We start from the raw sequence: 23,510 nt of genomic DNA on the forward strand, positions 1-23,510 counted from the left end.
TGCAGTATCCCAACACCACACAGTACACGACCCAATCTACATGACGTCACCATCGCTCTCGCTCGCTGTGTAGACCGTAGTCCAGCATAAAACTGCTCGTCCACCGGCCAAACCGCGAATATCGCGTGCACATTCACGCCCCAAACGGAAAAATGTAAAGAATCTGTTTTTCGCTGGCGCTACAAGACTACCTCTACGCCGTCCGGTCACCAGCATGACCACGGTTCCTACAGACACAGGTCCAGAATACAGGGCCCACCGACTCGCCTCAATCGGCTACGTATCCAACCTGCTTCGACGGAGAAAGCAGCGACAAAGATAAGGAGAGAAGTACACGGGCGGAACACACTGCCGCCTGGGATAGGAGGGACAGGATAGATGGGATAGGATAGATGGGATAGGATAAGATGATCAAGGATAGGATGATCAAGGATGGGATGGCCAAGGATATTCTGATGAGGTAGCGTAGAACAGCATCTCATAGCAGAGAGGCGGTAAGAGCGAACAGAGAGGCGGTAAGAGCGAACAGAGAGGCGGCAAGAGCGAACAGAGAGGCGACAAGAGCGAACAGAGAGGCGCGGTGCGGCAGGAGCGCAGCTCGCGTACATGATGCGCTCTCAAAAGGAGAAGCCGCGACTGTCTTCGGCGCCCTTTCTTCGGCGCCGCGCGGGGCGCGGGCGCGGGTAAGGACTGCGGGAACGGGTCGGCGGCTAAAAGTCTGGGAAGAGGTGGCCATGCCTGTTGGGACAGTTTAGCACATGCTCGATATCATAAGGGGGCTTCGCCACGCACGGGTCGTCGCCTGCCTGGCCGTACGCCTCCGTCTCCTCGGGATATTTGTCGAACTGGCTCGCGTCGCCGACGCCTGCGCGCACGGGCGGGACGTACGGGGCGTCAATGTCCTTCTTCTGCAGGCGGTCCCACGTCACCTCTGCGAACCACGGGTGGTTCATGACGTCTTTGCTGCCGCCGTGCAGGTTGCCGAGCCGCTTGGTGAGGTCGGGGGTGATGAGCTTTTGCAGCAGGTCGTGCGCGTCGGGGTGGATGTAGGGCGGATATTTGACGCGCGATTTGAGAATGTTTTCGTAAATCTTCATGGGCGAGCCGCCGTCCCAAAAGGGGGTGAAGCCGCACAGCATTTCAAAGATGAGGATGCCGAGGGACCACCTGGGCGTGTTAGCAGGGGATGCAGGTCGGGCGTGAGAGCGACTTACCAGTCGACCGACTTGTTGTAGCCCTTGCTGGCGACGACCTCGGGGGCCAGGTAGTCTGGGGTGCCGCACAGGGTCCAGGTGATGTCGGGCACCTCCTTGGCGAAGCCAAAGTCGGTGATTTTGAGGTGGCCGTGGCGGTCGAGCAGCAGGTTCTCGGGCTTCAGGTCGCGGTAGATGATGTTGTGCGAGTGCAGGTAGTCGAGCGCCAGGGTCACCTCGGCGGCGTAAAACTTGGCGACGGGGTTGGGGAAGCGCTGCGACTTGCGCAGCAGACTAAACAGCTCGCCACCCTCGACAAAGTCCATGACCATGTACAGGTTCTTGCTGTCCTGGAAGGTGCCCCACAGGGTGATGAGGAAGGGGTGCTTGACCTGCTGCAGCATGCGGCGCTCGTCGTTGGTGTGCTCGACCTGCTTCATCTTGACCACCTGGGCCTTCTTCAGCACCTTGACGGCGTAGAAGCGCTGGTTGTGCTTGCTCTGGACGAGGTGCACGCGCCCGAAAGAGCCCGTGCCGAGCGTGCGCTGAATGGCAAAGTCCGTCAGCGAGTACTTGCCCTTGGTGACGCGGGCCTGGTTGAGCGGCTGCGACTGGAACTGCACGGCGGCGTTCTTGACGCCGCCGGCAGGGCTGGCCGGGCCATTGTGGTCGTGGTTGGTGGGGTGGATCAGGTTTTGTATGCTCGCCACGTGGTGCGCGGCCGGCGCCGGGGCGTTGCTGTGCGGGCTCGCGACGGGGTGCGGGCTGTAGGCGGGGCTCATCGAGTCGGCGGCCTTGTGTGGCGCGGGCGCGGACGCATGCGGTGCGTGCGGCGCCTGCGGGCTCTGCGCGGTGCTCGCCTGCGGACTGGTGGCGTGGCCGTGGCCGTGGCCGTGGGCGCTGTCGTTGGTGCGCGTCTTGGTCAGGTGGAACGAGCCCGAGGTGCGGTGCCGGGACGAGGTTGGGGCCGTGGGCGAGCCCGACGACGTTTCTTTGATGGGCGACGTCGGCGAGTCGAGGTCCTTGGAGCCGCCCGAGTCCTTCGTCCGCTTCTTCTTGAGGAATCCGAGGGTCGGCATCGGGCGAGGCGGTGGAGCGGCGGGCCCTGGGGGTGGGCGTGCGGAATGCGCCCTGGGTGCTGCGGGAGAGGCCCTGGGAGAGGCCCTGAGAGAGGCCCTGGGAGATGCCCTGCGCTACCCTGCGATGCTGGGAGCGAGCTGTGTCGCAGTCCTCGGCCGTCGTCTGGGGACTGCCGGTGCGCGGACGCTCGCAGCTGGTCTTCGATCGGTGCAATCGGGCGCGCGGCGAGGTCGACGGTCGCTGCAGCTGGGACGTGGGGGAGGGAAGGGGGGGGGAACAATGGCACAGGGGTTTGGGGGCAGAGTCTGAGCTGCACGCCGTGGGCTGGCCTGGTTGAGGCTGGACTACTGGAGGCGGGGAAGCAGCTACCGACGGCGATCCAGCGCGCGCAGGGCCGTCACGCAGCACCGCGCCCTGTTTCACGCTGCAAACATGGACACGGCGCCAGACACTCTCGCGTCACTATTACCCTCTGTTGCAGCCATCGAATGCGTCTGCACGCTCTGCCACGGCTCCGTGTCTGCTACCGTGCCCCGTGCAGGCCTTCAATGCCGCTGCACAGCTGCACAGCTGCACAGCTACCAAGTACACGGGGCAGCTCGGTGCCGCCGTGCTTGCGTCATGGCCCGGGCTCTCACCCGCCGATCTTTCCCACATGTGATGGTCTCGACCTTGGATGCATCCAATGCTCACTGTGGATAACTAGTCAACTAAAAATACAACCGTACATTCGTCTCATCATTACTGCAGCACTGCTTGTATATGCCTCACAGCTCGTCGCTCAGCTCCTGACCCAGCCCCGCCAGCACCAGCGGGCTGTAGTACTCGAGATCTAGCCCGCACACCTCCATGCGCTGCTGTCTGAACCGCTCGTACAGCCGGCTCCACGCCTCCTGGGCCTGCTCGTTCTGCGGCCGCAGCCTGAGCCGCGTGCTGTACGGCACGTCGTACTCTGGGCCTGGCATCTCTGGGTCCGATAGCCGCACAAACGTCGTCGCCTGCTCGAAGGCCGTGGCGTTGAAGCTGGCGGGCACGCTGCGCAGGTCACGTGACTCGTACACGACGTTGCCCATGGAGAGCGACCATTCTGACATGAGCGACGAGGGCACGCTAAAGGTCGCGCGGAAGAGGTCGAGGTCTGACGTGGGTTTCGCCGAGCGCAGCGCTTTGAGCTGCTGGAACGAGGCCTGCGTTGGGTGGATCATGAGGAGCGACATGGACATGTCCTTTCTCTCTGGGGACGCTGGGTAGGCGGCCATGGGCTCCGACTTTGAGAATGCGAGCAGCGAGTCCAGCGACGAGGCGTCGAGCAGCACGCCAGGGCCCTGCAGGTACATGAGCCGCTCGTAGTCGACCAGCGAGTACAGACTGGCCAGCGAGTACGACGAGGGCAGCGTGCCGTCTGCGCCGTCGAGCATGGGCTCCATGGGAATCAGCGTGACTCCGTACCGCCGCGCCGCAGTGCCAAGTAGTCTCCGTGTCGTCGACATCTCGGCGCTGTACTTGTCGTCGTCTGCCTCCTGCAGCCACAGCTTCGGGAACACCAGCACCCTCCTTGCCGGGCTCTTCATCTTGTGCAAGTCGGACAGCAGCATCACGGCGCTGCACAGCTCGACGTGTTCCCGCACCACCTGCACGTAGCCCAGTCTGCTCCAGTCCAGCTCCTGCCCGCCCATGTACTGCGCCACTGTGTCCTCGACTTGCCGCCCGCCGCCCACAGGTCGCGCCCACTTCTCATCGAGGGTCGGCGGTTCGACTGCCTTGGGTACAGGCAGTGGTTTTGGTATGCGCGGCTTGATTACCGCCTGGAGATTGTGGACATAGCGCTGTTGCAGCACATAGCCGGAGAGGAACAGCGCGAATGTGAATGCGGAGACTGCCGGTGTTAGCCAGAGTTCGTCTGATGGGCGCGTGTGCGCGTACTGATGATGGCGGACAGGATGACGGACACCTGCCCGCTTGTGAGCAGCAGCCTGCCCATGTTTCGCGCATGCGATGCTAGGTCAAAAGGTATAGAGTACAGGCAGCCAGCGGATACCGTCACGATACAGTAACAAGATGGTGTGTGCAGCGCGCGTAGCCTGGCGTCGCTCAAACGCGTGTGACGTTGCTCGGCGGGCCAGACTGCGTAGGGCTGAGTGTTGACAGGCCCCCCCGTTGATGGGGCGACAATCGACAAGGCAGCGCGCAGGGATGGCCTCCCGAAATTCGCGACGAATGCGACGAGCTTCACCATCGCGAACACCATATCGCAGCACCCCGCCTGCCCAATTCACGACTCGCGCACCTCTCTCAACACCCTCAACAACCTCAACACCTCAACACCTCAACACCCTCAACACCCTCAACACCCTCAACACCCTCAACACCTCAACACCCCAACACCCTCAACACCCCAACACCCTCAATACCTCGAGCATGCAGTAGTCACCCCACGCAACCATGTCCAAACCAACCTACGACCGCGCCGACGCCTCCGCGCTCCTCGACGACCGCGGCTACTCAGGCGCCCTGATCCGCGGCCAGAACCCAGCGCTGCTCTTCGAAAAGGGCGTCCGCGAGCGCATCACAGAGAGCTATTACTGGAAAGAGCAGTGCTTCGGACTCAACGCCGCGACGCTGTGCGACCGCGCAGTGGAGCTCAAGTTCATCGGCGGCACGAGCGGTATCACGGGGCGGCCGACGCCGTTCCTGTGTCTGGCGTTCAAGATGCTGCAGCTTGTGCCCGAGAAGGGGATTGTGCTGGAGATGCTCAATTTCGCGGGGGACGACGAGGACGAGGACCACGACGAGACCGCGGCACACGCCATCAAGGCCGAAGACGAGCACAAAGAGCTCGGCGACACGGGCTCAGAAACCCCTGAGACCAAGACCGACCCCAACGCCGCAGGCAAACGCGGCACATTCAAATACCTCCGCTGCCTGGCCGCCTTCTACATCCGCCTCGCCTGGCAACCCGTCGAAATCTACACCACGCTCGAGCCGCTGCTGACCGACTACCGCAAGATCAAGCGCCGACTCAAGGAGAACTTCTCCCTGACCTACGTCGACCAGTTCGTCGACGACCTGCTCACCAAGGACCGCATCTGCGCCACCAGTCTGTGGAAACTGCCCGCCAGGGGTCACCTCGAGGATCTGGATCTGCTGGAGCCCAGGGAGAGCCCGTTGGGAGATGAGATTGACGCGCTGGATGAGGAGGAGGAGAGGATGGCGGCGGGCGAGAGGGAGCGCAGCGTGGGTGATGGGAGCGCGAGGAGTTACAGGAGTCGCAGTTATGACAGCAGGAGTCGCAGCAGAAGCTACGATAGCAGGCGAAGCAGGAGTCGGAGCTACGACGACCGGCGAAGCAGGAGCAGAAGTTGCGCTAGCCGAGATCGGCGGCGGAGCCGCAGTCCCGGGGCGATGAGCGATGGAGGACGCAGTAGGAATCACAGTAGGAGTCGTAGCAGGAGTCGCAGTAGGAGTCGCAGTAGGAGCCGCAGTAGGAGTCGCAGTAGGAGTCGTAGCAGGACTCGGAGTGGGAGCATGAGTCAGTGAAAAGATTGAGCTGCTCGCACACCCCAGTGACAAATCAACATCTCGTCCAATACTCAACCCAACAGCCGCCGTCGCCCTTGCCGCCCTTCAGCGCGAGGCCGTCGATCGCACGCTGCTGCTGCGTCTTGCCTGCTGCTTAGATAGCACCTACCACGCCCACGGCTTTCCTACGCGCCGCGCGTCTGGGGCGGAGGAGGTGGCCAATTCACAGCTTCGTGCCCATGCGTCTTCATAGTATTGGGATCGATCAAGGCCTTTGCAGCGTCTGCCCAGACACCAAACCCATAACCTCGGCAGCTGCCTACCCGCATCACTCGCGATCCGAGTATATTGCGAGATGGCCTCCATGCTACTCATTCGAGGCCTTTGCCTTCCACACTCTGCCACGTGCCACAGATGACGAGCCTTGGGGAAGTGAACGGACCCAAAGACGCGCGCAGCTGAGCTACTCCGTAGACTGCTGAGTTACTCCGTAGACGGCTGCAGCTGCGCTTAATTATTCAGTGGTTGTTGCTGCGCTTAATTATTCAGTGGTTGTTAATGCAGTTGTTGCAATACAGTATTCATCGCCTTTTTGCTGCTTTGTAGCTGCTTCTCAAAGTTGACGTAGCTGCTTCTTTCTACTACGCACCTCCTGCCTCTGCATGCCTCTTTCTTCCTCGTGCCTTCCTCCTTCCTTTATACACGTACCTCTTACTCCCAGAGGACATCTGCTTCTCTGGCATAGGATCTGAATATTGTGCTTACTTCATCACTTCGCTCGTCAGCTGCGCACATATTTGTCCAACACCTACAGCTCTGCACTCGATTCCAGCCGGACTGTGGATTAGGTACGAACTGACTGACGTAGAGTTTGAGATCGCGACAACTGCCATGCAGGAACTGGGCTTCACTTCGTCCCCACGTGCGGGCACTTTCACGGAGGCTCCAAGCCAAAGTCGCTCTGATATTGTAGGATTTTCCCTTCCCGCCTCCACAACTTTCGTTCATCAACAGAGTCCAACCACTCTCCAAATACTACCCAAATCCATACTCAGGCGATCTCGAACCATGAACTTTGCACGCACGCACAAACGAATGAACAATGTCTTCAGACTGTTCTGCGACGCATCTCCTTACGGCACCACTAGATATTCGAAGTCTGATATACAAGCGCTTAACGCAAGCGGTCGAGCTGCGTGGAATCAAGACAATTGGGGACTCGCTTGTGATCGTTGTACTTAGCAACGCTCCATACCTGAATGTTTACCTCAGTCACTCACGGCTGCACGATGAATACAAACAAAACAGTCAAACACTTTCCTCGCGCTGTCCGCCACCATCATCAAACGGATGATCTCTGCAAGGCTCTGCGACGGGGACTAAATCACAGATTTAGTCTCGGTGAAGCGGGACATGGATGCCTTGTCGCACGTCAAGATTGCGACCGTACAATACCTACACACTCGGCATGTACTGGGATTGTACAATCTCAGTAACCTGCTCGCCAAATTTGCCACGAGAATTCCGCTCCTGCACACACTCCGCCTGAGCCAGGGCACAACATTCCACAAATCATCTCGTCCGCCACCATCCATCTCGTCGATCTCTGCAGCTGCCCACACACTCCGCCGAGTGCAGCTAGCCACAGGCATCAGACAGTCCGTCAGCATCGAGACAGCGCTAGAAGATTCAGAACAAGAGGGGCTGAAGATGGGAGAGGTGGTTGTTCAGGGTTCTGAGAGGGTGCAGGCTTCGGTGTTCAGCTCCCAGTCTTCACGAGCGGCCTTTTGGGCACCAGAAGATCTTACACATTGGAATCTACCGCAGAGAATGACGCGGCATATCGCAGCTCATATGCCCCCAGATTTGCCAAATTGATGAAAGCGGCGAACAGTATGGCTCCGAGGGTTGTGGATGGGAAGGAAGAGGACCGTGATGCGTATCAGAGCTAGACGGGGATGTTTACGCGGGAACGGGAAAGACTGGTTTTGAATGGATCTGCGTGTAGCTGTCAAACCAGCGATATCTCAGGGCTGTTTCGGATAGACTTGTTGACTTGGCGATGTTGTCCAGTTCACCTGCACCTGTGACCGCGCCTGCTGTTTGCTGCACTCCACCCTCCGTGCACTTTTCTTTGCTCTCAGCTCGCTCAAACCGCAGCCTCGCATGAACAAGGCGAGTAGCACGGGCGTGTGCTTATGGGTCAAAGCCGACACTGCTGTAGCCTGCCTGCAGTGTTGGATGACTCAAAGCCGATACCTTGCTACAACTGGGAGGACTGGCGTATTTTGGCTTTATCTACAGCTACGTACTGTTGCCGTGCACCTACACCGTAGCCATAGATTTCAGTACTTCGTCCAGTCAGCAACGCTGATTCTTAACCTGCATGACTACCTGCGCCGTGTTGTCGCGCTCGCAGCGATTGCTTGGAGAACTGGATGCAAGCGTTAGCTAGGTATGAAGGTTAAATCAAGGAAGCCATCGGTCTTGAAAGGAATACTGAGATTGGTGATCTTAGTGTGTGCTGAGAAAACACCTACGCATATGGAATACTATTCGTAAGGCAGCAAATATTTGTGCAGCACATGGTATTCTTACAGCGTGGTTCCTTCCAACCTTGATTGCCATTCCGTAAGTCATTTGGACTCACTAACGCCACGTTGAACTAGATCTCTTGCACTGTAGCGGTCTTGCTTGCTGTTTGTAAACTAACACGTGCTGGGCAATACCGGTTTAAATACAACCACGAACGCCCAAGTCAACTCCCTTCACAGCTTAAGATGCTGTCTTTGGGAGCTCCTCATCTCCTCAACATTCCTCGCGAAATTCGAGACCAAATTTATGGCTACCTTTACAAAGACCTATCATTGCATGTTCTCCTTTTCGCACAGGATTGGCGGCTAAAAACTGTCATCGCAGGTGCACCGTACCCCAACGTCTTGCTCGTGTGTTCTCGACTTTACAAAGAATACCAGCATGCAAAATGCTTCTGGCATCTCTCCGCGAAGATATGGCTCGAAGCTAATCGATTCACATCTGAAGGTCGGTTTGTCACGCCAAAAGACCACGCTGCGCTCGCTCGTGTAAGCCGAGTGACATTCTACTTCGACTCCGTGTTTGGCTTTAGAAGCCTTGACCACTGCAAAAGTTACTTTGAAAATACCATCCGCTGGCTCCCAGCTTTACACACCCTACGCATCCGGGAGCAGTGGGACGAGAGTGAATGGACCAGCGAAGCGTTACCCAGGAACTTGGCATACTACAACATGACCGAAACGCCGTCGCCGTTTCGGCTGCTTGGCCTTCGCCTCGTACAGAAGGGAACAGGCTGTACTGTGGGACACGTGAAAAATTTCTTTCGACATGGTTGGAGAGGCCCTGGTCATCTCGTCGTAACGTTTTCAGCCTATTTATACACTAACGCCTCGGCAGATGGGGATACTTGGACCCCAGAGGAGGTCCTAGCATCGCTTAAGCCCATGGCCTATCCAAAGAGGAGGCTCAATCATCTACGCCGAGAGCATGCAGATCTGTTTACGATCTTGCCAAACAAGGCGCTTGGTTGGAAGGACAATCGTTATCCGTGAGGTACAAGATAGATGGATGAAAAAGGGTCGGTATCACCGTAGCGATGACTAGAGAAGAATGTCTCAGCTGGTATGCATAGCTCCAGATGCTGCACGATCTAATATGATGCTACAATTGACGTGAAGACTCTACGCGTCTTCCTTTGAGTCTGGAAGCGGTCAGGGTGCTTGGATCGAGCTTATTGCCACAAATCCGATTGCCAGCATGACTTGGGTCACAGGATACGCCGGTTCAACCAGAGTAAACTGATATTTGTAGGTCACATGCGTCTGGCACGCTTTGCTTTGAGAGCTTGCTAGTCAGCAAACTTGAGCGATGTGAAATTGGCCCCATGCGCGAGATTGGCCCCATGCGCGTACTTGCTTACAACGAGCAATCTAGATAGATAATATTTAGCCAGCAGCTGTTCCAGACTATTACTGAGACCCGGGAGCGTTCAATCAAGGAATCCGACTGTGGCAACTCCTGATCTACTGGGCCTTCCCCTCGAGGTTCGTAACCTAATTTACGATCATCTTTATGAGTTCTTATTGTACTGCTGGGACTGCTTGGCTAGCTGCAAGAAACGACAAGGCAAATGTCCAGTCGATGTCAAGTTGCACGAAGCACCGGTCCTTGAGATACAGCTTATAAATAAGCAGATATACAGCGAATATCTTGAAAACTGCTTCTGCAATTCTTTTGTAAGTTTCAAAAACCGTCCACATGTTCAAGACGGCTTCAGACTTCTACCATACTTGTCACGCTACCTGGAGCATGTCAAGCACGCGACAATATATGTGAACTTGGAGGAGCAGCATCGAAACATTGGATGGAAAGAAATCGAGAAAATCGCAGTCTATTTGGCGTCGTTCCAAGCAGCTGCAGTCTGTTCGAGTTGTTCTACAACACACTTCCCACCATGTCAGTGAGCGTGCTGTCACAACGTTGCGATTCCCTTTCGGGCAGCAACGGGTTGAGTCTGAGCTGCAGCATCTGTTTGAGCATCCTATCTATGCACTAGAAGGGTCTCTGCTAGTTCGAGGCGGAGCCGGTTGTAGCATAAGTATGAGTTCACTGATTACGGAAGGTTACGGGCTTGATCTGGGGCTCCACGATGTGCAAAAGACAGCTGCAGTCTTATATGCCCGTGATGCGACTGTGCAGAGGAACTGGACAGTCGATCGGGTCTTTGACCATTGGAGGCTGAGGATCGGATCTCAGTATCATGATGACTACTTCTTTGATCTTGAGTTCGGAGAATCTCAACCCCCAGATCCTAAAAACAATGTGTGGTAGAGTTGGCAAGATGCTTGGTCGGACAGTATCGCGAGGCGGCGAGATTGATGGGCGCTCAAACGTTGCAGGTGAATCTGCTACTGTAAGATTGTGGGTCGTGATGATGAGAGTTGTCGGCTTGGAGAGGCCGGGAGGGTTTGGGAATATACTAAGATCGGAATGGCATACGGTAGCGTGGCGCTACCTAATGGAGCACTCCTTGTGAACCAAGCCATGCCTCATCACATCCGCTCGTCACTGTCTGTGCCCGCATCGAAGCATGTCGCCAGCGAACTTTCTTGCAATCCCAAGCGAGCTTCGCGACATACTGCCTCAGTACACACGAAGCCTTTACGAAAAACCTGCACTCGTTTGAGGCTTATGCACTCCAACAGGCAGTCGAGCTTGTAGTAACACCATATCTCTGCAGTCGAATGAGGAATAATCGGGCGCCGATCATCGTCTCCGGGTAGGTCGTAGGCACGCAAAGACTTGCTATGAAATGCGATCTTGATGTCGGTCATACCTGGACGGCGTGCAGCAAGCTCCAAGTCGGCATTCCGGGAGAATCCAGGAGGGAAGCTGCCGAACAAGTCGAAATGCAGCGAGCGAACCGATGCCAGGCCTTTAGGAACGTTGTTGAGCCAGGTCTTCAGGAAGCCATTGTTCTTGGTAGAGCAGACGAAGAAGGTCAAGTTGCTGATGAAGCGGTTCACCGTCTCACGTTGCATCGCACGGGAAACGCGACACACCGCGGGCAAGATTCGGGGCCTAATGGTGTCGTCGCGGGTACGATTGTGGAGGAGCTCACGCCGTTCCAGGGCCTAGATGCCACGGTTATTGATCTGGTAGATGATTGGGTTGTATAACTCTCCGGCCATGACGAAGCCGTAGATTTTGTCACGGACCTCGCCCAGCAGGTCCCTGAAGTGACGAAACTTGCACTGGGCCACGGCTGTCCAGTCCATCAACACGACTTTGCGATGACACGTCACGGAGAGATCCAAGTATTGGTCAGTGTCACGGACGATCTCAAAGTCAGTCATTGCTTACTGGCAAACTACTGCGCGAAGGCTTCTTTGGCCTCAGATCTAGACGGCAGCAGACTCTGGGGCAGACTCTGGAAATAACCGTGGGGAGGCTGAACATACCTAGGAGTAAGGGTCGCTCAGTTCGGAGGTTGTTCTGGAAGGCACAGTTGAAGATGTTGAGAGTATGAGATCAAACATTGCGCTGGGTGGTACACCCGCTTTATGTGACGGGTCGCATTGTTATGCTGAGAGTGAGAGTCTTCAAGACTCTGATTCCTATTCTCACGGTGCACCTGCAAGTGAATTTGTATATAAAATCTCCAATTACATCCACGATGGGCGTGGTGGGAAGTCACAGGAAATCAGACGCCTGAAGGCTCAGAAAGCGGTCGCATACTGAGATATGTATTCGGACCGAGGATGAACAACGATCGTACTCGATATAGCCTGATATGAACATGCAATTTGAGTAGGAAGAGGGTCGCGATATACATCCGAAGGCCTGGTTGTCATTTACTATGCGCAATCAAGCACAGCTTACCCAAGATAATGACAAGAAACGGACAGAAAGGCCCCACACAAACGGTGACGAGGAGACTCAAAGTGACCCTTCTGCAAACCCACTCAAATTTTTACCTCCAGTGCACACGTCCAAACTGCAAATCTATCACATGTCCCACATCGCAGATCACACATCGATGAAATAGCACTCCGCACATCGCGGCGCGGTTCATCATGGCCGCTACCGTACCAACAGCAAATGCGAGACCCTTGTAACGCTGCAACTTCTCACAGAGACTCGTGAACACGACATGGCAACATTCCATGGCCGAAAATTCCGGCCAGAAGCGCGCGAACTTACTCCGGAAGAAGTTCCAACGTAAGAGCAGTCATGGGCATACGTGCAATATTGCGCAGCACTCATATCAGAGCGGCGCGGCGCGGCGCTCAGTAGCGGGAACACTGGAAGATGGTCGCTGCGATAGAGGCGCAATCCTCTGAGTGCACCGAGTCCAAGAGCGAGGGGGAAAGAGGTGACCCCGAAGTCGAGGACTGGAGAGCCTTGCCCTACGCTGCTATTCAAATGGCCCCGCTATTACCACACGCTGCGCTCGCTTCATTTACGCCAATAAGTCTGCACAAACTCATGCGCCCAATCGATAACCCCCGCCTTCCAATCACCCATACTCTCCTCAACGAGCCGCTCAAACATCTCCGCAGCCTCGCCCTCGCTCTTGCCCATCCACATTCTTTCCTGGACTTTTCTCACACTGCCCTCTCTTTCGACTTTGATATCCGGAATGTTAGCGCCCTGCATGAGCGCAAACAGATTCAACAGCAAGTTGCTACTCTTGCGCAGCGTCGACCACGCTGTGAATGCGTACTCCTTAAAGGAGAGATAATTGGGATGCGTGGCGCCGCCCATACCCTCGATCATCTCCCGACAGAGCTTCATTTGCGGCGCGAAGGGCTTCGGATCGCGACCAAGGATGTAGCCGAAATCGACGTGGAAGAAAGCGCCCGAGGGCGCAATCAGCAGGTTATCCAGATGTCTGTCGCCGACACCGAGAAGGTACGTGATGACGCAGTATCCGGCACAGGACTTGATGTACGTATCCATGGCTTCTTTGGTGACGCCCAGGTCCGCGGTGGGGTCGGGGTTGTTGGCGCGCAGGTAGGCGAGCAAAGAGCCTTTATGCTTCTGGCACGCGGCAGCGATGCTCATGGAGGGCACGAATTGGAAGGCGCCTGCGGAGGTGGAGGTCGCGAGGATACGGTAGGGCGTTAGTCTCAGATCGAGATTCTCTTTGCGCAGAAGTCGGTCCATAAGTGTAATGATCTGGATGACGAGCTGATCTTGGCGCAAATCATCACCGAATTTGAAGATGATGGGGTACTTCTGCGAGTGACTGGTGCGAAAATTGAGGACAATAGGTAAAAGTGAGGACTTCAGTACGTTGCAGTCCTCAGAGTCGATGCCGGTGATGTAGACCGAGGGGTCGAGTGGCAGTGGGAGAGGCTCGAAGTTTGTAAGTTCGTTCTTGGGGTCGGCAAGCGCCTTCTTGAGGCGGGCGAGTTTCGTGGGTCGATCGCCGCCGCCGAAGCGCACGTCTTTCGAAATCTTGGCCAAGATGGTGAGCAGCTCACCTTGACGGCGGAAGGCGTTGCGGGTCTCGACACCCTCAGGCGTCTTTTCAAGCTCGACCATGAAGTCGTACTCAACCTTGGCGAATAAATCGCGGTGCTCTGGTTCTTGATCGGTGCTCATGTCGCTAATCTCAACCATCAGATACCAGTGGAAGAAGTTTCCTAGCGCAAAGCTGCTGGCAGCTCGTGTGACCAGAAAGCGTGCAAGAGAGGAGTCATCACCTTCCCCCGCTGCCTCGTACTTCAGCGCTTGCACAAGCTGAAGCAGGTACAATTGTAGCTCCTCGTCGTCGGCCTTCTTAAGACGTTCGACAGCATAGCTTCGCACGACTGGGTGATCGAAGTGCGGACCGAGAAGTTCAAGAGCGTCGTCCACATCGATCTCAGCCCACTTGTCAAGTAAGGGCGCAGCTTGGCGAGCTTCTCTTGGACTCTTCCAGTTGACGCACTTGACGAATTTGGTCAAAGCACGCTTGTCGCGCAGCAAGAAATATCTGAACTTCCATATGTCATCCCTCTCGTGTGATGTGATTTCCTCGAGCGGGCCCTTTGCCATCAAAAGATTCAGCTTGTCGCGCACGTGCACATTGGGCTTTCTGTCACGGTCCAGTGAATCCGTCTGCTGACTGCGCATCAGCTCACGATGCTTGTCTTCGGCTGGATTGACTCTTCGGCCGATCTCGGGGTCGTAGATCTTAATGAGCCTACCAGCGTCGGAATCCCCATAGCCGATTCCATCTACGTCAATGCCGGGACCAAATGATACTTCCGGGGGCGGGCGCAACCGGATGTCTGACTCTGCAGGAAGCCGTAGATCTGATATTGGTGGCGGCGGGTATTCGACGTCGGTAAATACAATGGCATGATCGAAGCGCGGGAACTCAATGTCGAGATAGAATAATTCCACGTCCGAATCATCAGTGGCGGTGCCATTGATGGTGCCGTCTGTGCCCTTGCGACGGTTCAATGCAGCTGCCTCGGCCTTCAGTGCGTCACTGCGAATCTTCGTCATCTTCTTGTAAACAAGGTTGTCAAGCCATGCATTCGTTGGCAGGTCACCCATCTCCTGCTTTTTCAACAGCTCTTCCAGCCTCTGCATCTCAGCGATCTGCTCATCGACTGTATCCTCGACAGCCGGAGCCTTTCGACTCTTTCGTGCAGGCGGTATCACTGACGGTGTCGTTGTATTTGAAAGCCCGTCTGCAGCCTTATGACGATGAATCCTGCATCGCTGCCGGCCCTTTTGCAGGGTGTTGTCCTTGTCGAACAGCGGTATCGTGGTGCCGCCAAAGGGCACAGCATGCATGTTCGAGTCGGCGTCTTCGAGCGGTGAAAGGTCCCATAGTGTGATAGCGAGCTGCGCCGAGGCGGGGAGGTTGGCATAGGAGACTGGAATCTCGAGCCATTCATTCCACACGCGCGCGTTTTTGAAAGACTTGTAGGCGGTCTGGACGGGGATGGTGAGCGGTTTGCTATCAGCCCATATTTGTGCCGTCACGTAGAGTTCAAAATGGGGACTGTCTCGACATTAGCCCTGGGTTCTCTCACATGTAGTACTCACTCACCTGATGTTTGAAGCTCGGTGCCTGAGATCAGGCCGCCGCAGCAGCGCTGAGTACGGTATTTGCTTCTGGTTCCCATCTAGACGGTCTCTATCATCACTTAGCTCACATCTTTCCTGGCTAGACAGATGCTCACATCTTCACATGCACCGACAACTCCGTCAAGTCGAGTGACGTCGCAAAGTTGAAGGCTTCCATCGTGACCGGTGAGGAAGTTGTGCACTACCGCAGGCCATGAACGCGCAGTATCGAGTGTCACCAAGGATCCGTTCGCACGTGAACAGTGCGCCGAGACAGTTGTTCGGATCTCATGGTGACAGTCGATCAGATGGGCGAAACGTGGGGTGAGGCTTGAGCTCGGACACCCAGCTCCACTTGACAGACAGGGGTACGCGTTCGAAGGATTGCGCGCAGCGTTCACACGTGACCAATGACGGTCTGCCATGGTTCGCACTTTCCATGCGAAAGCGCGCTAGACAAACGGCCAACCGCGTCCTGGCCGTCACCTCAGCCTGCTGTGCCTCTCAACATTCAACGTCAGCACCGCTCATTCTTCGTTCGCTCGGATCCGAGACAAGCCAAAATGGCGCGTCTCAACACCCATCCTTCTGCGACACCGCTGCAGACTCGGTCCTCGACTGTAGACTCCCTCTATCGCGACCCCTCAGTCGCGCCCCGTAATGCGAGCAGCGCGCGTGGTACAACATACTCTGTCATGAGTCCGTCCCAATCGTCCGATAAGGAGAATTTGGGATCAGAATCGCGCGAGAGTACGCCTCAGCCCGCAAAACGAAAGGGACTTGGCAGCGCGTCAGGACGTATTCCTACCCCAGACACAGGTTCCACTGTAGGCAGTGGCGGCAACAAGCGGCAACGGACTGGCACCTATGATCTGAATGGTGGATCCGAGATCTATGCGGACGAGGAAGAAGAGCCCGAACGCGCACAGCGACGAAGGACCGCAACTACTCAGCCTGAGGAAGAGGAGGAAGACAGCCAGAGCAAGCTATACAACCCCAACCAGGATCCCAACAAGCGTCGAGAGGTCCGCTACCAGCTGCGCGAGAATCATCGCCAATTGGAGGGTGAGTATTCGAGGTCGTTGTGGGCAGAGCCCAAGGCTGACGCGCCCCAGACAATCGCAGCGAATTTGTCAAAGCGAACAACACCGGACTGTACGAGCTCCTGAGGAAGAACGACTCTACTTTCGGAAAGGTGCGGCAAACAGCAGATGCGACTGTGGACTCGAGGTTCCTGGTCACTGCAACCGACCTCGCAAACAAGAAACTACAGAACAGTCTGCACGGCAGCGGTGGGGCTGGTGTCGATCTCGACCAGTTCGTCTCCAAGTGCATATACTTCATGAAATCTGGCGGCTACAGATACGGCGAGGAAGACGCGCCGACAATTGCTGTTGCTGATGATGAGGAGGACGATACAGGCGACGGTCTCGACTGGGCCCTGTTTGGACGACAAGCTTGTTTTCCGAGTAACAAGCGACCGCCTACGGCGAACTTCCTTCTTGGACCTTTGTCTGTACAAAAGAAGGTCAGGACCACGCAACGGCGCGCTACCCAACGGAGAGCGCCTGTTGGCCCTGCGACAAGACCACAAGAAGTCAAAGAAGGCGACATCACTCAGTCAGAGAACGCGAATCTTACACACGTGGTCAAAGGAATCAAGTCAAGGTTGGAATCTCACCTCAACACCGCAGCAGAGGCTGCTAGCGATGAGATGGGTGACATTCCTGAAGATGACGCGACAGAAGAGTATGTCTCTGCTGTATTCGCGCGACATCGTGTCGCTCAGACCCCAGAGGGCGAACCTGCAGTCCATCTTTTCGACTTTGCCATCAATCCTCTCGACTTTGGACAGACGGTTGAGAATCTTTTCTACATCAGTTTCTTGGTGAGGGAAGGTAACGCGCAGATTGTCAAAGACAATGATGGTTTACCACTACTCGCACCTGCCGCACCACGAGGCGTATCCGAACAACGAGACCAGGGCGCGCAGAAGCATCAGGCTGTCTTTAGTATTGATTATCTAACATGGCAGATGTTTACCAAAGCCTATGGCATCATGGAGCCGCTCATACCGCATCGCTTGCAAGAGGAAGATAACGGCGGTTCTCGTTGGTACTGAGCTTGATGTAGTTTCACGGCCTTCGCTTTGCTACGTTCCTCGCGGCTATCCCTATGCTTCGCACGTTCTTTTGGGTCTGACTGGTGCTATGGTGTACTGCATTGGCTGTACCGCCCGGCGCAACTTCTTCTATGATACTATGATCGGCGGCTCTTCCTCGCACTTTAGCTCTTTCTATCTTCGATACCCCAGATCTCATATTCATCCTACCAGGGCTTCTTATGTGGCCTAGATAGAGGATTGCTCAGTAGCTCTCTGCACGCAATACCAGTTACATCACTTTTGATCGCATGCACATTACGATGCTGATAGGATTGTACAACTCCGATTGCGAAATAGCAGAGGCACGGCCCTGGTTGACTAGCTCCTACACGTCCTTTGTCCACCATGGCTCGCTCCAGCAGCGAAGCATAGCGCTGCCTCCATTGCCGATGTTTTCAACGGTGGCTATAGTACGTCAGAGCTCAGGACTGAGCAAGCCTCCATGTACGGAGTCTCCCTTTGGGCTGCGACCCGTTGCGCCGGACTGATCCGACCCCTCTAGCTGACTTCAAAGATCTACAGATTCGGAATCGTTATTGTTCGAGGTCGTTGCCTCAAGCGTAGTGTGTAGCACGTGGGATCGTGTCCACGACTCCCTTCGACACATATACAGCTCCCGCGTTCATATGTCACTTCGAATCGCATCGGGGCCGAGCACTCAACAAAAATGGACCTCAGCAAAGGCAACAGTGAAGTAGCGTTGAAACGGCCTGCCCGCACCATTGCAGCCTCTATACACACACAAGGAATTGTTTCGAGGGTGTTGAACGTCGCAACCACGGCCCAGGAGGTCGTCGAGATATCAGGGCTTGGTGTCAGTAGTAACAACGCCCATGTACCAGCCGTCGGACCTGACACTTGCCATCCACCACACCATAGCACAGCCTTTTACGCGTGATGCGCACATCTCAGACGTCAGCTCGAAGCATTCCTGATTCCACCGTGCGCAACACAGTTGACCCGAGAACTTGGCGAGATGCTCCTTCCTTTCCAGTGCATCTCGTGCATGGCAATATCTGGACCGTAGCGAGTGTCCAGGCTTGGGGGAGAAGACCCTCCCGAAGGAGACAACGTCGAGCTTGACCATGTTGAGAAGCGAGAACAACGCCGGGCTCGTGAATTGAAGCTGACATACTTGGAGGGAAGCTAAAAAAAAGTTGGCGTCTGCCGCAGAGATGTTCGAAATGTCTGCGACTCGTCCACTAAAGGATGGATCATGATATGAAAGTACCTACTTTCACAGGATACCCAGCCGCCTCACGTGACCTAGGTCTGCCCATAACTCCTTCACGCGTATAGGCACGCGCAGAGATATGTTATCCACGTGTTTATCAATGAAATTGATCGAAACAATCAATTCTAAAGTGTCGGGCGATGAAGCAAGCCAATTTTCTGTTCTCGTGTAGGAAACTGTGTTCAAAAGCCATAGACTTCAACTGAATTGACTCGCAACTCCAATGGAAAGTCCACTTGGAAGGTTGGTCCTCATAAACCAGTGGCGAGCATATAGGTGGGATGTTTCGCGAGTTTTGAGAGTCGCAAACAACAGCCATGTGATAGTAAAAAGTATCTTTCAAGCCGTACGGGCCGGGACGAAGTGCACGGCAGAGCATATGCAACCTCGCTCAGCTTGTCTGAACTCGAGTCGGGGTAGAGATTTGTCAAAGTAGGGCTGTAGCGCTAAATGTTTGCACATGGCGGGGGGAACATTTTGCTTTAGCTGGATGACGACTTCTTGGAATTGGACCCTGAAGATCGAAATTGCGCGGGCGCAGATAGAGCAGACGCCCATGAGGAGCTTTTACAGTGGTTTTCAGATACAATGATATGGGGCGGCTGTTGAGTTTCGAAAATCGTGATTGCGGCGCGGTTTTGGAGTATGATTAGACGGGTGGCAGATGTTTGACAAGGACACACAGGGCATACAAGGTTTACTGATCAGTGAATATGGCTTTGAGAGCCTTTTATACACAATCTAGCATCAATGTCGCGTGGTGACAGGATGCAAGTCTAGCTCAAATTTAGACAAACTCGAGGCATCCGTTCCTGTTGCCAATCCTCTCATCGAGATTGAGCGTCCTTGTATGCCACTGAGGAGCAAGCTCAGCCACCAGCTCCTGTCCGCCACGCTCCAACCTGACATTCCTAGCCGAGGCACCGAAGTTGCCTCCACCGCGGGTACCGCCGCCAGGGACCTGTAGGTTCTGCCCAGGCCAGATCTGGTCGGGGTTGGTAATGTTGTTGTGTCTGGCAAGATCCTCGAACGAGCAGTGCGAGAATCTGGCGGCGATGGCGCGGAGTGTATCGCCCTGCTGAACGGTGTATGTGGAAGCGCCATTGCTGCTGCCTCCTGACCAGCGGAAGCTGCCATTGTCGTTCTCGATGTACTTGTTGAGGCTCAATGTGCTTGATGAGTGAGAGCCGTCAGTACGGGCACACTGGGCGTGCAGGTTGAAGTCGCCGTGGGCGTCTAGGCGAATGTCCCGGGACGAGGCAGTGAAGTTGCCACCAAAGTCGCCGCGAGAGCGCTCCCCACCGCTGTTACGGCGCTGAGGCTGGTGCTCAGGTGGTGGGCCACCATGGTGTTGCTGGTTGTACTTCTGCTGCTCCTCTTGCTGCTTCTCCCACTTCTTCTTCTCGTCGCGTTCGTCTTTCCAGTCGCCAACAGCGTCTTGTGCCTTGTGTCCTGCGAACGCACCGGAAATGGCACCGATGATGGTACCTGCGGTGCCGTGACCTGCTTGGCCACCTAACTTGTGACCACCGAAGGCACCAGCAGCACCTCCAGCAATGCCTCCCATGATGCCACGGTCGCCCTCTGGGTTGCCTTCGCCGTTGTACTGGTTCTGGTACCCCTGGTTGTGGGAATTGCGACCTGAATTTGAAGAATGCGCAGCAGCAGAAGGGAGCTGCTGGTACTGAGGCGGCTCCTGACCATAGCCACCCTGGCCGCCATACGGCTGTTGCTGTTGCTGGCCGTATCCGTTGTTGCCGCCCTGGTTGTAGAACTCGCTGGCCTCACCGCGGTGCTGCTGCTGCTGACCATGGCCACCACCGCTGTTGTAGTTGTCTTGGCCGTAGCCGCTTTGCTGGTCGTACCCGCCTTGATTGTAAGACATGATTCTAGAATTGAGAGTTGTGAAGGAGTAGGAAAGGTGCTGGATGTGCAAAAAGCAGCAAAATCCCACTCAGCAGTCCATCACTCTTATACTAACCCCCATGCCCCTCTATGCTGTCATCATGTTCGGTGTCATCATATACTTCACGCGAAAGTTGTCTCAGCAACAGACGACACCGCCACTTTCGGCGGCGATTTTTGTGGGGTTGAGCTGCGCTACATCGTCCCATCGATTCAACGCCAGCCACACCTTGGCCAATGGGGTAGACGATCTGATACAAGAGGTCGCATTCTGCGGTCCGTGCTGCGGAACAGACGGAGTGTGTTGTGGTCGAGAACTGAGGCGAGGCAGGCCACGTAGCGGCTGCATGGCTAAGTATGCAGGGTCCAAGGGGTGGAGCCTAGCACCATTCTTATTTTAGCAGATGTGAGAAGAGGCCTGGCTGTGTGAATACTGCTCCTCTCCATAGGTATCGAAAGGGCATTTCACAGCCTCGCAACATCGATCGTGGCATCGATCACACAGATGACGATGTGTGAGGGAGGCTCTGTAATCCTGTTTGTGATGGAGGTATGCACATGGGCGAAATGTGGAACAACAACGCTCGGGCATGGGCGTGCGGGACCGAAGACGTTGACAACAGTCAAAGATACGCCAGGGTCCGGGGTCTAGTAACAAACAAGGTGAGGTGGACGCTGCTGGAAAGATGCGCTGTTGCTTTTGTCCTCTTCGCAACTTCTCCGTTCCTTGTTCCTGCGGATCCGAAATTTTGCCGTGCTCAGCGCCGTTCCCTTTCATCTCCTTTTTTGTCCACTTTTCCGTTGCCTGTTTCGGCAATCTCACGGATGCGAAACTCATACGTTTTCTGCCGCGATACAGATCGTGCGCAAGTCGAGGCATTACGGCCTTGTTATTGCTGCAGAAAACCTTGAATCGTGACAGCCCAGCAGCTTCGCAACTGGGATTGTCTGAGGCTCGGCCCTGGATCGTCACCCGCATCCTCGAATAATGGAGCCGCAGTGAGACTTCAACCCGTGCTGCGTCCGTCTCGGCAATGCACTGGACTGTTAAGGTAAAGTATGGCGAGCATGTATCGAACGTTTTCGCAAATGAGTGTCTCACCGCCTATCTTCTTCCGAGGGCCACGTGACTGGCACCCTTATCTTGAGTCAATCGCGCACTTTTCGACATTCCCAAACAAGACGATGGATTCAGGTGCTGGAAAACCAATGGTCGAAAAGCCTGCCTTTGCGCGAATCGATTCGCACCAGGTTGACATTGAAGATCACAACTTTGGTCTTGTACTGGGTCCTACAGCCGTTTTCACACCGAATGAGACCGAACTTGGGGCTCTTCGCTTACTCGACCTTCCTCGCGAGATCAGAGACCACATTTACTCCTACTTGCATCAACCACATCAATTGATATGGGAGATCGGTAAGCGCCACGTCCATTGCGTATCGATCAATGTGCCGAAAGCTCCAATACCGGCGGTGCTGCAGACATGCACACGCTTGCGTGATGAATATCGAGAGTCACCCTCACTACGGACGCTTGCTGCGACAATATCGACAACACGCGCGACCAATCATGAAACTGCTGCTTCGACCGATCTGCAGTGTCACGCAGTCGCGAGATCAGTCATCATGCATACCGAGCCGGCGCCAATCGAGCATGTGGCATATCTACTAGCCTCTGTTAGGACTGTTACCATCTTGATGGAGAACAAACGCTCCTTGGATGAGGACACTCCGGTATGGAACGAATTGCGAACGCTGGAATCATTGCTTTCGCCCTTCCATCAAACGCTGACTACCATTCGAGTTGCAGTCCATCAATGCCAGGACCCACATCCTCTGCAGATGAACTCCAGGCGCGAGACCGAAGCATACACAGACCCTAGTCTCATCACATCAAGGTTCATGCCAATACCCAGTACCACATTCATGGGCAAACCCCTCATCCAGCAAGCAGCCGGCTACCGTCTACAGCTCGTACTCTTGCAAATGCATCCTTCGGACCAGGAGGATTTGCTTGAGCGTTTCCACCGCCACAGGACTGGCGTGTACGTGTACAGCGACGAGTCACCTATCCGGCTAGCTAAGGAGGGCTTGTATTGGATACAGGGGGAGGTTGTGAAGTCGTTCCCAATTAACTGCAGTTGGTTCAATATGCAGAGGTCAATGAACTTGAATATGAGAGATCGCTTTGACGCGTTCGGTGTGACGGATGCCTGGATCCAGACGGAATATGGATCGAACGCCTGCAAAATGATGGAGTGGCGGGAAAAGAGGGGAAAAGATGCGACTGAGTGGGAGGTTTGAACCATGTATAAAGAAAATATTAGCGAGGCATTCGAGACGCTGTAGTTCGGCGCACGGAAATCTCAAGTGATCGCCAAGTCGCCCATGCAGTCATGCGTCATTCTGTGCAGATGTACGTCTGACATACACAGTAGGTTGCAGCCCGGGAAGCCCTGGCGGTTCTGGCACGCGAGGGCAAGGCCAGTACGCAGCATCGTCATGACTTAGAGGCGACTGCGAGTGCCAGAGCGACTTGTATCGGGTATATTTGCGAACAACGACTTTAACCAACAGCTGACATTCAATTCTTGACATTGGTGAAGCAGAGGTAAGAGAGCATGAGCTAGCAGGTCCCGTCGGATGTCGGATCGTATCGTATGAAAAGGAAAAAATAAAGAATTCGATCGCAATGAAATGCATGAATACGACAAAAGTATAGGCTCAGCTTTCTGCAATAGATACACGACTCCACTGCACAATAATGCCAGACTGCGTGTTGAGCGTGAAGCGTGGGGATCGAGTCATG

The 23,510-nt window shown here is 55.2% G+C and overlaps 7 protein-coding genes across 7 annotated transcripts; 3 read left to right on the plus strand and 4 right to left on the minus strand.

Moving 5' to 3' along the window:
* Window positions 1-218: 218 nt before the first annotated feature.
* Window positions 219-2,686, minus strand: M421DRAFT_421719 (Pkinase-domain-containing protein). The gene is made up of 3 exons (XM_033592924.1): window positions 1,215-2,686; window positions 793-1,167; window positions 219-738 (listed from the first exon to the last, which is right to left on the minus strand). Exons 1-3 carry the CDS (start codon window positions 2,270-2,272, stop codon window positions 711-713), a joined length of 1,461 nt encoding a protein of 486 aa, XP_033447572.1. The 5' UTR covers window positions 2,273-2,686; the 3' UTR covers window positions 219-710.
* A 267-nt stretch (window positions 2,687-2,953) lies between these two features.
* On the minus strand, window positions 2,954-4,378 carry M421DRAFT_421720 (glycosyltransferase family 8 protein). The gene is made up of 2 exons (XM_033592925.1): window positions 4,197-4,378; window positions 2,954-4,149 (listed from the first exon to the last, which is right to left on the minus strand). Exons 1-2 carry the CDS (start codon window positions 4,252-4,254, stop codon window positions 3,041-3,043), a joined length of 1,167 nt encoding a protein of 388 aa, XP_033447573.1. The 5' UTR covers window positions 4,255-4,378; the 3' UTR covers window positions 2,954-3,040.
* Window positions 4,219-5,878, plus strand: M421DRAFT_421722 (PRP38-domain-containing protein). The gene has a single exon (XM_033592926.1). The coding sequence runs from the start codon at window positions 4,716-4,718 to the stop codon at window positions 5,808-5,810; it is 1,095 nt and encodes a 364-aa protein (XP_033447574.1). The 5' UTR covers window positions 4,219-4,715; the 3' UTR covers window positions 5,811-5,878.
* Window positions 5,879-12,785: 6,907 nt separating this feature from the next.
* On the minus strand, window positions 12,786-15,576 carry M421DRAFT_6112 (phosphatidylinositol 3-kinase; the record flags this gene model as incomplete). The annotated part of the gene is made up of 3 exons (XM_033595847.1): window positions 12,786-15,333; window positions 15,382-15,468; window positions 15,515-15,576. The coding sequence occupies 3 exons, from the start codon at window positions 15,574-15,576 to the stop codon at window positions 12,786-12,788; spliced, it is 2,697 nt and encodes an 898-aa protein (XP_033447575.1).
* Window positions 15,577-15,878: 302 nt separating this feature from the next.
* M421DRAFT_421724 (Nse4-domain-containing protein) lies at window positions 15,879-17,803 on the plus strand. Its single transcript, XM_033592927.1, has 2 exons — window positions 15,879-16,463; window positions 16,514-17,803. The coding sequence occupies exons 1-2, from the start codon at window positions 15,962-15,964 to the stop codon at window positions 17,518-17,520; spliced, it is 1,509 nt and encodes a 502-aa protein (XP_033447576.1). The 5' UTR covers window positions 15,879-15,961; the 3' UTR covers window positions 17,521-17,803.
* Window positions 17,804-19,583: 1,780 nt separating this feature from the next.
* On the minus strand, window positions 19,584-20,681 carry M421DRAFT_101750 (carbohydrate-binding module family 50 protein; the record flags this gene model as incomplete). The annotated part of the gene is made up of 2 exons (XM_033586677.1): window positions 19,584-20,619; window positions 20,662-20,681. The coding sequence occupies 2 exons, from the start codon at window positions 20,679-20,681 to the stop codon at window positions 19,584-19,586; spliced, it is 1,056 nt and encodes a 351-aa protein (XP_033447577.1).
* A 1,041-nt stretch (window positions 20,682-21,722) lies between these two features.
* M421DRAFT_421727 (uncharacterized protein) lies at window positions 21,723-23,380 on the plus strand. The gene has a single exon (XM_033592928.1). The coding sequence runs from the start codon at window positions 21,761-21,763 to the stop codon at window positions 23,003-23,005; it is 1,245 nt and encodes a 414-aa protein (XP_033447578.1). The 5' UTR covers window positions 21,723-21,760; the 3' UTR covers window positions 23,006-23,380.
* Window positions 23,381-23,510: the final 130 nt, after the last annotated feature.

The sequence above is a fragment of the Didymella exigua genome (genome assembly GCF_010094145.1).
Source record: "Didymella exigua CBS 183.55 unplaced genomic scaffold M421scaffold_17, whole genome shotgun sequence".
Taxonomy (NCBI): domain Eukaryota; kingdom Fungi; phylum Ascomycota; class Dothideomycetes; order Pleosporales; family Didymellaceae; genus Didymella; species Didymella exigua.